The 13,563-nt window shown below is 39.0% G+C and overlaps 1 protein-coding gene across 1 annotated transcript in view; it reads left to right on the plus strand.

The window, feature by feature from the left end:
* TENM3 (teneurin transmembrane protein 3) overlaps positions 1-13,563 on the plus strand; it is a 692,061-nt gene that overhangs the window by 658,828 nt on the left and 19,670 nt on the right. The window contains exon 28 of the mRNA XM_053975063.1: positions 12,067-12,242. Coding sequence (XP_053831038.1) covers positions 12,067-12,242 — 176 coding nt within the window. The remainder of the gene's footprint in view (positions 1-12,066; positions 12,243-13,563) is intronic.

The following is a 13,563-nucleotide window of genomic DNA, read 5'->3' on the forward strand; positions in this document are numbered from 1 at the left end:
ACTGTTACCTGTTTTCAGAGGTCCAAAAACTCACTGAATAAAAATTATGTTAAGAGAGCATTTACAGAAATGATTGAAAATGCATGCATACTAGAAACCAATGGAGCCATATGAAGCTAAAAGTTGCTCAGATTAGGTTTTATAATGAAATTATAGTGTTAAACAAGGTATAAAAGTAATCAGCCTAATCAAATTCTCTTACAAAATTCTGAGATATCTGAGCTGGAAACTATTAACTATAACTGTATATTATGTCTGCATAATATGAACATTTAAACAGATAAATCTTAAAAGTTGAACTAATTATCTGCATATAATAATTTTGGAAGTGACACTTCCTAGCTAGCCTATATGGCATTATTTCTATGCAGCAGTTTCCATTCTGACTTAACAGATAGCTAAGCCAGATGCACAAAAAGAGCATCTTCTCTTGACCTAGGTTTTGAAATACTAGAAGCAAATGCCTAAAAAGCCTTGCAGGCGCCCCTGAAAGCCCAGTCCCCAGCCTGCAAGGTCTCCATCAAAGCCCTGGCATTCCAGCAGTTGCCAGGCAGGCAGCCGTGCCAGCCTGTGGCTGCTTTGTGCTCCTTGTGTTGCTTGAGGACCTGGCAGAGGCTGCTCTGCCGGGGAGAATCCCCGCAGGACAAGCAGCCAGCAGCCTGGGCTGCCCGGGCAGACCCGCTGGGGCAGGGCTGCAGTCCTGCGCGCGTGGGAGCGCTCGGCACCGTGCCCGTCTCTCACAGACACCGAGCCCTTCCCTTCAGCTGCTCTGGAACAAATCCTCCTCAGCCCAGTCTTGGGCATCTGGCGTCTGTCCCTCTGCAGGCACAGCCCGGGGGCTTCTGCAGGCTCCTCTGTAAAAATACACGTGTTCCTTCCCCCCTCGAGCTCTTCTGGAAAGTTCAGGCCGCTTGTGCTCTCCTTAGACATGCAGTAAGCCCAGCAGCCACTGTTCCTTATCTCTTTTCAGCTTTCTCTCATTTTTTTTCTTCTTGTTTTAGAAGCAGTATCAGCAGGCAGAGATCTGTTCCAGACTAAGATGGCTCCTCCTCTCTGCAAATGCACTGCCTTTCTTCCATTACTCCATTGTGCTCTCCAGACCTCCTACTACGTTTCCTTACTTTCTTACTTTGTGTCTTGCTCCTTTCCACATCTCCCATTATTTCCTTAAGGTGTGTTTGACTTTCCTGCTTTTTCCTTTCCCAGCAGTGAATTTCTTTGCAGTCTCCTCTTGTATCTCTTGACAGTCCATCCAATGTTTCCCCTGACACTTCATGCCCTGAGCTCATTTGTCTTCTCCTTCCCCTCCTCTCCCTTCCACTCAATCCATGTCTTCAAGGCAGTGCAATAGGAAGCAAAGAGAATGACATTAGCAAGCAAACTTCTTATAAGTTTACTTTGCTCCCACAGTTAACTTAATGAGCTTTCCAGCTATTCTGGAAAGGTGGTGAAATCATGCAGAATGTGAAATCCTTACAGTAATTTCTGGACTCTAGAGAATCGCAAGCAAAAATCTGTTTTCATTGTGTGCTGCAGAGTTTGCATATTATGCTTGTATTAGCAATGCATTCAGTGCTGTGGTTTCCCTAAAACTCTGTGATACAGAGTCAGATATTGCCTCTGGCTTGGACTTGTTTAGTACCAGTACCAGGCACATCATCTGTAACTGTCAACAGTTGGCAGCAGACAACAGAGTGTGTTCTGCAATTTTTCTTTTGCTTCATCTTAATACATTGCTTGTGGAGTCTAACTTGGAAATACTGAAATTTGGCTATGGAAAGGTCTATGGAACTTACGCTGAAATGCAAGTATTTAATTTGATCAGATTAAAATTATACCCTACTAGTAGTGTCAGTTCACTTGGACTTCTACTGTATATTAAGAGGTTCAAAATCCAGTTTTCATAATTACTATTTCTGTACCATTTCAGGTAACATTTGTGGGGGGTTATTTACCTGTAATATTTCTGTTTCTATTTGTGTTCATTTTTCTATCCCATTTATACATCCCATTTATACTTCAGTACTAGGAGTATCTAAAAATGCCTAGGGTTCAGTTTTGGGGCTTTCATTCTAATTTGATTCTGCTTTCTTAGAAATACCAGAACTTTGTACAAAATTGTAATCTGGATTTTTTTATCACTACTAAACAACACTATCTGAATGTCCTTGATATCATAATGCTTTTTAGGTATTTTTATCCTTTTACTATCAACAACCTTTGGTACCTTCTGCTTTTACTGCTGCTGCTTCATCAATGTAAAATGTAGTGGCTATAAAATAATTAACCATATTCATTCAAACACTTTTGTTTAGCCAATTACCATGTTCTTGCATTGACTTTTGTGGAATCACATAAGCCCTTGATTGCAAACTGTGACATACAAGTGCAATGTCTTTAATCTTCCCATACTATATATACTCAAGCAACAAAAAACATATTCTCTTCATTCTTAATTGTTTCCAAACTGTCTTTTTGGGAATATTTTTGAGATAGCCAGTCCATAAGTGGCAATCCACATTGCCTGGCACAATGCAGCATGCAATACAGATATTTCTCTCTTGCAGCATATTTGCTTCTCCTCCTGTCAGTATGACACAAATTCAAGATCTAGTAGCCATAACCCTCTCTCACATCTTCATGTAGACCCATGGGGGCAAGGCTGGCCAGAAGGCAATTAAAACTCTCACTCTCTATTCAAACAAGCTAAGGATGCCCCCTACCCAAAGAGAATTTGTAGGGAAAAATATCAAGCTAAGATATTTAATTTGGATGGGGTTTTTTTAACTTTACACTGAATACATGAACACTATACAAGTATGTAACTGTTTCATGCAACATGCAATTTCTGAGAGGAACTTAGTGATGGCTGTGCTTGCTGACAGGATTTGTCATGTTTCTTCTTAAGATAAATCATCCAATACATTTTTTAAATTTCTGTCTTCAGCTTTAAAGAATAAAGGTTATGTCGTTTTCTAAATCAGAGCTGTAACTCAGCGTTACAGTAGCTGTCATAATACAACATTATATTATTTAGTCTTATAAGACTTGTGCTAACATTGGAGCACAAACTTGCTGTTTCAGACTCATCCTGCTTAATAAAAAGCAGCCATGCTAAAAATAATCCATTAATATATAGATTATAATATATATACATTAGATACAAATGTGAAATTTTCTTAGAGAACTGCAGTGTGTCCCCAAATTGCCCTGATAGCAGTAGTATGTCTCATCTAATAGACATTTACCCATTTCTTCATTCTTGAATGTTACTGTCTCTTCTTCTTAGAACTAGGCAATGTAATAAAAGCAGACCTGAGAAGCCATTGAATAGATAATAATATCAATATCAGAATGCTGAAGACCATCACAATATTATTACATGTTACATGCATGAAAAAGGAAGAATTGCTTTGATTTCTGTCAAGAAAGTCAGCATATGATGTCTCTGGTTTCAGAAGGCACTTAGAAGTAAGGATAGTTCCACAAAATAAGCAGGTTTTTTTGGTTTTTTTTTTAATGAAATAAATGTCCTGCACTGTCAATCCAGTCAGCTCTGCCCGGGCTCCTGAAAATATCTGAAACTTCTGGTTTATGAAGGACTTCACAATACTATTTGTTTAGTTATTGACATGTTAATAATCTTGTTCCATGTTAGTTTTCTTTGTCAAACAGAAGTGATGGAGGCTAGAGCCAAGGCAGCTCACCCTCCTTCACACTCACTTGGCAGGGAACCTGGTGTGGTGAGGGTGGAAGGACAGCTCAGGACCACATGTGAGAAGGGTAATCTCTGTTTTCAGTCATGCTGTATTCAAACACATTTTCAAGCCCCATGAAGGGATTTGGTCCTCCTTGATGTCCCAGTGAGGCCAGACTGATCATCTCTCTAGGAAGCCTACAAGGGACATGCATTTTAAAGCCTTACCTTTGGAGGCCCCTCCAAGAAGGGAAAGTCTCTCACTTCTGAAGCCGGCATTAATTGGGTGTGACTTGCACTCTGAAGGAATAAGGTTGTTATTCTAAATTAACCACAGAACCTGAATCTAACAATTATTGTTTAACTACAATTGATAGATTGTAGAATTGAAGATAAACAATTATTGTTTATCTTGGTATTCCACTGCCCTAAAAGAAAAGAAAATACACCCATATAATTTGGTTTTCCTGTTACTAAATTTGCTTTTCAAACATAATGTAATTTAATAAGTTGATTTGTCCACTTTTTGTGACCCTGTAAAAACAGCTTTGTGGTATTTTTACATTTCAAAATAAGTATTAAATTAAATTAAATCCCCACCCTACCACCAAATAAGAGTTAAGGGGGAAAAAGCATCATTACAGCTTATTCTGTGAACACAATGTCTGGCCAAACAGACCAGCCTTACATCCTTTCTTCACTAAAGGCCTATACACTCAGCTCTGACAATGTAAGCAGACCTTACAGCAAGGAGCAGTATGTCACACAAAGTATATATACACCAACATTTCTCTTAGTCGAAAGGCCATACTCTGGTATGTATATCCACAAGGCACACAGTTTATTTGTGCAGTAATAGATGAGCTAAAAAGGTGGGGGAGGTGACATACAGACAAGGCAGCAGCCTCGAGGAGCCCTGAGGTTAGGGAAGCTGCCTGCTGGCACACCCTAGCAAATCCAGAAGCCATCCTCTGTGCATCCCACAGAGCTCAGGAGCAGTGAATTCCCATTACAGAGAGGTTGAAGAGTGAGGGATGATTGTTGAGGTCTTGTAGATAACAGCCTAGCTACTGTATTTAGTCTCATCTTCATAAGAACAAGCCCCCTTGAATTGCTCCTGAATTGGCTGCACTCAATTCAAAAGAGTGAACTGCTGAGGCACACCCCCAGCCCTGGGAAGCTGCTTCATCCCGAACAATGCCTCTCATGTAAGCCACACTGCCTACATCCCTAAAAATTCCTCTCATGTAAGCCACACTGCCTACACCCCACTGCTCCCAGTGCACCCCTTCCCCAGGCACATACCCTGAGGTTTTTCTTCCTGCTCTTCGGAAAGCAGTGGCTTCATTAACACTGCTCATTTGTGCAAGTTCATGTGCATGTAGGGTGCATGTCAGGTATGAGTACAACTGAAAGACTTCTTGGTTTTGTGGCTCCTTATGAGAATATACATGGCAGGTGTTTGCTGCAGCAGTCAGCACAGCATGGAGGACTGCAGTACCATACAGCAGTGAGTGAAATTTGGCAGTACTCTGGCAAAAAGTAAAGCATCCCCAGCATGGTAAATTCATATATTGCTTCTTTCTCCACAAAGCACCACTCCCTCAAAATATTTGGCTCCAAATACCTGGAAGTCATTTTGGATTGGGCTGTGAAAGTGGTCAATGTTATGCGGCACAGGCACTGAACTCAAGCTTGTTTGTCTGGTTGTGCAATGAAGTGGGAAAATGAGCATCAAAACCTTCTCCGTATGGAAGTGAATGAGCTATCATGGGAAAAGGTGTTGATTCATTCCTTTGAGCTCCCTTTCCAGCAGACACATTTCCTGCAGTGATTCTTGTTTATAGTGTGCCTGTTGTTTTGCAGATGAGTTATGGCTGTCAAGAAAGGCCTATTTAAGTGAATTGTTCACGTCTGGTGTGTTGAATGTCAGTTTATAAACAAAAGACTGAAAACTGTCCTTTTAACATTACAACAAAATAGACACACCAAATAAAAAGCCTCAAGAGCTACAGTTATAACAGGAGAAGGTGAAAAGAGAAATTGCCAATCACTTTCCAGCTGAGGAAATCTCTTCATTAAACCTGGACTAAAAAATTCGTCCTGACCACGTTGCTAAGATAAAAGACCATTACCTGAATTATTTAACCAGCTGTTCAAACAGTTTTATAAGACTTTCCCAGATGAAAACGGAGTAAAGACCCTTTCCCCATGGAAAAGCCATCAGATAAAGGAACAGGAAAAGCTTGAGTTGTCTGACAGTTGGTTGGACAGGACAGAGAAATGTAGCCGATACTAATACTTTTAATGACTTTCTAACTTCTGTGGTTTTGTGATTTTGCATTTTCTGCCCAAATTCCATTAAAAAACAAGTAGGCATGTAAATTTCTGTCCAGAATTGGGATTCTGGCTGTAGTTTAATTTAGCTCTTTCCTAGAATCACTCCTGGACCTATTTTCTGTAATTTCTGTTTATCCACTTTTTTCTCAGAGCTAGGCACAACAGAAAGGAAAAGGAAAACAAAAAGGGACAGGTGAAAGGAAAAAGGAGAGGGAGAGGGGAAAGGAATAAAGGAGGAAAGAAAGGGAAAATAAACAAATTTCTTTCATATATTTAGAATTCTGTAAGATTGGAAAGAATATTGATTTTTTCATAAAATCATAGAATATTCTCAGTTGGAAGGGACTCACAAGAATCATCAGTGTCCAGCTCCCAGCCCTGGCCCGGCACAGAACAGCCCCAGGGGTCACACCATGTGTCTGAAAGTGTTGTGCAAACAATTCTTTAATTCTGTCAGTCTTGGTGTTGTGACCACTTCCCTGGGGAGCCTGTTGCAGTGCCTGACCATCATCTAGATGAAGAACCTTTTCCAATATAAACCATATCCATTATAAACCTCCCCTGACAAAGTTTGATGACATTCCGTTGGGTCCTGTCGCTGGTTACTACAGAGAAAAGATCGGACCCTGATCCTGCACTTTCTCCCGTGAGGACATTGATGACCACCATGAGGTCTCCCCTCAGTCTCCTCCAGGCTGAACAGTCCAAGAGATCTCAGCTGCTTCTCATATGGCTTCCCTCAAGGGCCTTCACCATCTTCCTTGCCCTCCCTTGGATGCTCTGGAACAGCTTTATATCATTCTTATGTTGTGGTGCCCAGAAGTGCCCCCAGCACTGGAGGTGAGGCCGCCCCAGTGCAGAACAGAACAGGACAATGACAATCCCTTCTCTTGCCCAGCTGGTGATGCTGTGCCTGATGCACCCAGGACAGGGTTGTCCCTCCTGGCTGCATTTTTTCTCATGCTTAACAATATTTCAGATACGAAAAAAGAAAAATGCTATCACTTCTTAGATAATAATAAAATAAAATTTTGAAAATCCACATGTCATAATTTATAGGCTACTAATATATATCAAATTGTCATTTGCTTTCTTCTTGTTAAGCAAAACAAAATGTTAGGAAGACATATCTTCTTTATCTTAAAATAATATTCTTTATTGTTTAGGATTAAAAAAAAATTGTTATATCTCCAAAGGAAGTCACAGTTTAATATTTCAGGTTTCCCAGTATAATTGTAGTGTGAATTCACAAGCAAGATGCGAAACCTTTTAAGATACGAGTACAAATGTACTGTATGGAAATGAAAGACTATGTGCGGGTTATAAATGATCCACTGAAGTGTCTATTTCAATCAGACTAAATAAGAAATGCAAAAAAAAAAAAAAAAGGAGAAATCATTTCTGTCCATGCATCTTCAGATTATTTTCACCTTTTTCATTCTTAGCAGGCTCATTCAGTCTCTCTACATATCAAAAGCAAAATGTATATCAAAATGAGGAAAGCAATGTAAAAATTGAGTAAAGGAAGAAAATGCAAAAATCATTACATTCAAGTTGAAAGTTTTTTTCTTTTTTTCTACAACCCACATAATGATTAAAGCTGGCCAAAACTAGAGCTTCCAGTAACTTGCCATGCCCAATTCTAAACCAGTGGGGAACAGGAGAGCTCCCTACAGGTGAAGAAATGCTAATAATGCTAATAAAAGTCATGGTATATAAACTGTGGGCTTCTTTCATTTTGATGGCAAGATTACAATTTTGATTCTGATAGAGCATGCAGTGAAAGTGCTACTAGAGTGGCTTTTCTTTACCATCATTTTCCAACTTCAAATTCACTTTCGTTTGGGAGGGACTAAACCTGCAGTGTGCTATGGAGGCTGAAAATAAGTGAAAGAATGTATTTGGAAACCAAAATTCTGTCATGTTAAAGACAACGCTCTTCTATGTAAACGTAGCTTAAATGGCCTCGACAAGCCAAGGGAGACATTTCATTGCCAGGTTAGGACAGATTTTTCAGCATGTTGTCAACATGGTATGCACCTAAAAAAACAACACATTGCACTCCTGAATGTCAACCTTGAACCTTCTGTTCTCACCTGCCAAGAAGCAGCACTCTGGTATAAAAGGCTTCCCATTAATAGTTTGAAATAAGTAGGGTAATGTTCCATAAATTTTTTAGCCACTCTTAGTAATCTGAGATGCAGAGAAAATGCCTAATGTGAGTTGAGTGAAAGTATAACAGTACTTTTCTACTGTCAAAATTATACATGTCTATATTATGAAATGTATTCATGCTTCATTTCTCTATTACAGTATTCCAACTAATAGTATAATCTGTAACCAGTCTTAAATACTTAATATGCATTTGGACTGTATGTCTTTTTATCTGAAATGTGCTGGAACTGGTGTGCCTTGCTCTTTAACCTGACATGTTTACAACAGAAAAAAGAAAAAATCACAGAATTTATTTTGGCGAGGGATTGTGCTGCAGAAGTCTGGGGAAAAACAGTATCAGTCATAACTTAGCAACTGGCTTTAGGTGCAGCCTTTACTATACACTTTATTTCTACAGCTCCCTATTGAAATAACTTCTGATATAAAACATTAATAATGCTCTGCAAGTTGGGGTTGAGCTAAATGTGCTACAGACTAAGATAAAATACACTTGAGAAACAAGTCAAAAATAAAGTAGGACATTTCCATCTGTGGCAAGGCTTACCAGGAAGTTATTACTGCAAAGTGAATTGTCCTACATAGCCTAGAACAGAAAATGGTCTGGGAAGGCATGTAATTAAAACTGAAGGAGATGAGCAATGGAAGAGAGACTTCCAGCAGGTGAAGAGCAAAAGGTCGAGAATCTGGGAAGCTGATAATCATTATCTCTGAGAAATTCTCACTGCTGAAGTGGAAAACTATCTGGCACTGGCAGCTCATCCTAAGGAAGAAAAAGGATTTGATCTAAGGGCAACTTCAACTAGCGGTGGTGGCAGCTGCCCCCACTGCTGCCTTCGTAGTTATTGACCAAATATGAAGATTGTTGCGTTAATGCCAACAGAAATGAGCTGAGCGGATTAATGTACACAAGGTCATGTCCAGGGAGCAAGTTTCTGGTTTAGATTCTTGAGAAGTTTATGTGAGACTCACTCTTCAGGAATTGAGGAGGTTGGTGGAATGGCTTTGCTGTGGAGCCAGGCAAAGGAGAAAGATCAGAGGGCTCCATGGTAACACGTGTGGCTGAGCTTGTGTTTGGATGAAAAGATCAAAGAGGCTGTGAAATGCCAAATATAGTCGCTCACCCTCTAGACTTCAGATCTCATTCCTTCTAAGGCAATTTCAATATTAGAACACTAGGCAGATAAAAGAAATCTCTCAGTCTAAAACTGACAATCTTGGATGAATAAATTCACCTTGGCAGCAGAATGCAAGGATATTTGAATGTAATAAGAAAAATGGCCGCAGAATGCCCAAAGGTATGAGTGATGTTGCTATGCTGTGCATTGATAAGGCTTTGATTGTGGGTAAGAAGATAGCAAGTATAAAGTAAGTTTAGTATTCAATGTACAGTGAACAAAATGAAGGACGCACATAGCAATCTGTCATCAAATGGAATATGTAGCGAATTGTAGAAAGGCCTATTTCCCCTTTTTCTTTTTGTTCCTGGCTATAAAAGTATGAGAAATCCTATTCTTACCTTTCACGTGTCAGTCGCATTTTCTTCTTGCACTAGGATGCCTGAGCCAAGCAATCATGGCTTTTAAGATTCTTTCAACTTTAAAGTCATGTTTTTAAGAACATTTATGTATAACATGATTTCTTGCTGGTCTTTGAACTCTCCCCCACTGTAATATTAACTGCTTATCTCAGGCTCATGATGTGCCTTCCCATATGAAAGATGAGACCAGTTCAAGAACCATAGACACAGTCAAAAAATAATAATGTGGAAGCAAGAATGCATAAAAGAAGGGTAGCACAGTTCAATGCTGCGTACTGCACTGAAGCCACACACTGCACTGAATACTACTGATGTGTGGCATTTTCCAGCTCAGGTAGTATACTGAGTAATATGGTAATTAGTTTCTAACAGATACTGTGAGTAAAAGGGCAAAAAGTTCTTACAGGGAAATCTTACCATCTGTGGCTTTAGTAAGCATTGTTTGAAATAAAGAGCAGTACTCAACTACTGCAATCAAAGGATAGAAGTAATTCCTAACAAAGTAATTTGGTACCATTTTCAAACATAAAGCAGAAAATAGAAAAGGACACTAATTGGACAATCTATGCTCCCCAGGGAGTTGGAAAGGGAAGTTGCACATGAAAATAAAATAAGTTCTTGGAATTGAGGCATGAGACTGAAGGTCATGAATAGGCTAGCAGTCACATTCATGCAGAAGGAACTTAAGTATGTTTGTTTTGGTCTCCTGCATAAATGGAATATCTCAGCTTGCCAAGTCCAGTATGTGAAAAAGAACCACAATTAGGGACAGAAACACACCAGAAGAAACCTCATTATCTTGAAATGTACTTAACTTCAAAAAATAAGTTTTCTCACTTGACTTCCCTGGCTTGCAGTATGGTTTCTGATTTTTAAACATTCTTTTCTCTTGCCTGTTGCTAAGTGAAAGTCTTGCATAAACAGAGGAAATCAACTGTGCTAAAAGGATGGAAATGACTGTATGCAAAAAGCTGACAAATCTAGAGTAAGCAAACTGGAAGAAAATATTTCTTAACTTAATCCTTTCAGTTACAGCAATGCTGTGCAGTACTCATGCTGTTCAGAGAAAGTTAGTGTTGTGGGCTACAGCTGTTAGGATTAATTCTCTCATTTTAAGAAAAAAGAGTTTCTGTAGCCTCAGTGATATGCTTGGGGCTTTTGTGGGGGCTTTTTTTGGTTTTGCTTTTCCAGTAGGAGCAATTTTGATGATAAATATCAGCATGAAATGTCTAGCACACTGTGAGGACCTGCAGGGTCATGTTCCAGTTACTTTAAGAGACTAAGGTGTTGTTCAGCTTCCCACTACATGGTCACAGGAGAGAGATGGAAAACTGAGAGCAAACAGGTCGTAAGTGGGCATGAAATCATCCTTCAGATGCTTTTTTCTCTCTGTTGCAGCTATGGGCAGGCTATACTTCAAAACAAGGAGCTTCAGCTGAACACCTAGGCTGACAAATCAAGACTCTAATACTGGAAGAGCTAATCTTAAAGACAAGCTTTATGACCAGAAGCTCACACAGTGCTTTACCTTTGTCTATACTGTGACCAAAATGCATGTCTGAATTTTAATTTGTAAGCATGGTCTCTGGTCATGTACCAAGATCTACTTCTATTACAAAAATTCTATCTACCTATTCATATTAAATGGATATATAGCTGTTGGTTTAAATAAATATCAGTAGACACAGAAAAAAACATCTCATGGTTTGTGTCACAATTCTCAAACTATGATCTGCAGGCAGTTAACAAGTTAGAGATGCTAGCTGTTCTGGTTTCCATCTACAAGCAGCTTAAGTAGATTAAATATTACCCCATACTCTGCTTGTAGTAATACAAGGGACATTAAGCACTCACAGTGTACTGCATACTCATTGAATAGGAAGGGCCCAAGAGACACTCTTGTTAAGATAACCTTTTTTCAAAAATGTTGAGGATTCCTACAGTAACAGCAAAATCTAGTCCAGTAAGTGGGAGTAAGAATGCTACAGAATTTAGCACCAATAAATATGCTTCCTTTGAAATGGTGAATTAGATGTGAATCAGAATCTGGTCACACTTCAAAGAATAATATGCAGAGCTGAAGATCCATCTGTTTGCTCTTGCTATCACTCTTGAGGCTGCTGTATGTTAAGCAGTCTTTTGAGTACTTCAAAGCATGTTTGAAGTCTTTGCAATGCCTATGCCATGCACACAAAAAAAAGCAAAAGTGCCTTAACAATATGAGTAGTTGGTGTTTTTATTCATTTTAGTTGTAAGTGAAAACAATTTGTTCCTGCTATATATAATTTCTGCACTTTTTTTTTTTTTTTTTTTTTAGCTATGATAGCGAGGGCCGTCTAACAAATGTTACATTCCCAACTGGAGTCGTCACTAACCTTCATGGGGAAATGGAAAGGGCCATTACAGTGGACATTGAGTCATCCAGCAGAGAGGAAGATGTCAGCATCACTTCCAACTTATCATCAATCGATTCTTTCTATACCATGGTTCAAGGTACTGTAAACAAAAGATTTCTCAGCAGATACTGGCCTGAAAATTGTTTTCTTGTGGTACAAGATAGCATATTTAGACACAGTTCCTTCCTGTAGCTTATTTCAAACCTCAAGAATTAAACATCTTTAAGTCAACAAAAATAAAATTTTGCATCATATTCAACCCATTGAAAGTGACAGAGACAGATAACCACACGATAAATGTCACTCCAAACCAGCTCTTTTACAAAAATGCATCATCCTGGTGCAATTACACCAAGATGATGACCAAACCATCCCTCCAAAATCCAGCCATTCTACCAAAAAGAATGTTCTTAATTTGTAGGAACAAAATGTAGCCTACTATCCCTACAAAAATCAAAGGCAGTCCATGCAACATTAGAAAACTCTTATTGATAACACCCAATTTGAAAATTTTGAGAGAACAGACACACAAAGAAATAAGATCCATTAAACAATAGAGTCCAAATTGTGATAATAAAGTTTATACCTGGAACAAAGCTCAGAGAATTGCAGTAGCAATTTTCTCACCCCAAGCAACATCAAGGATAGCCTTAACACAGTTAGACCACATAGCGTGTTAGTTAAGCAAACACACTCATACCATTTCCTCTACACTGAGCGACATGTTAACAGATATCAACAGTGCAAGACAAGCAACACTTCAAAACAAGGCAGCAATTGATTATTTACTGCTATCCCATGGGCATGGGTGTGAAGAATTTGAAGAGATGTACTACATAAACGTATCTAATCACTCAAAATCTATCCATAAAAATATAAAACAAATGTAAAACAGCATCAGCAAATTACAAGAAGTTACAAAATCCTAGTAAGATAATTTCATCAACTTTTTTAGTCTCTCACCATTGTAGAGAGAGCTTTTAAAAATATCATTTTATATTCTTACAAGATTTCTAGTTCTTCCGCTTGTTCTATTCTACCATGCATTTTTCTATACATTCAGCGAGTCATAAACAAAGTAACAAAGCAAATGTTTTTAGTACAAATAGGAGGGGAAGATGTCAGAACCCAAAGTGTCCCTCAGACACTCTTGGATGTTCCGGGGCCCAGGTCAGAAGCATTTGAGACCCTGGCAGGCAGCCGGAAATCCCTGTGGCTTTGAATCTGATCCATGGAACAATTTACCAACCTTGCAGGAAGAACAAGAAATCACAAAAGTTTAGATATTATAGTAGAAGTAGTCATAAAGTGAAAGGAAGGATCTTTGAGTGCTGTACAGGGGGGTTTTAGGCCTTGTACAGAGGGGTCTAAGTTTTGTACATGGGGGTCAGAAGTTCTAAGATGGAGGGATTTGAGCG

Source organism: Vidua macroura, chromosome 4 (genome assembly GCF_024509145.1).
Source record: "Vidua macroura isolate BioBank_ID:100142 chromosome 4, ASM2450914v1, whole genome shotgun sequence".
NCBI lineage: Eukaryota > Metazoa > Chordata > Aves > Passeriformes > Viduidae > Vidua > Vidua macroura.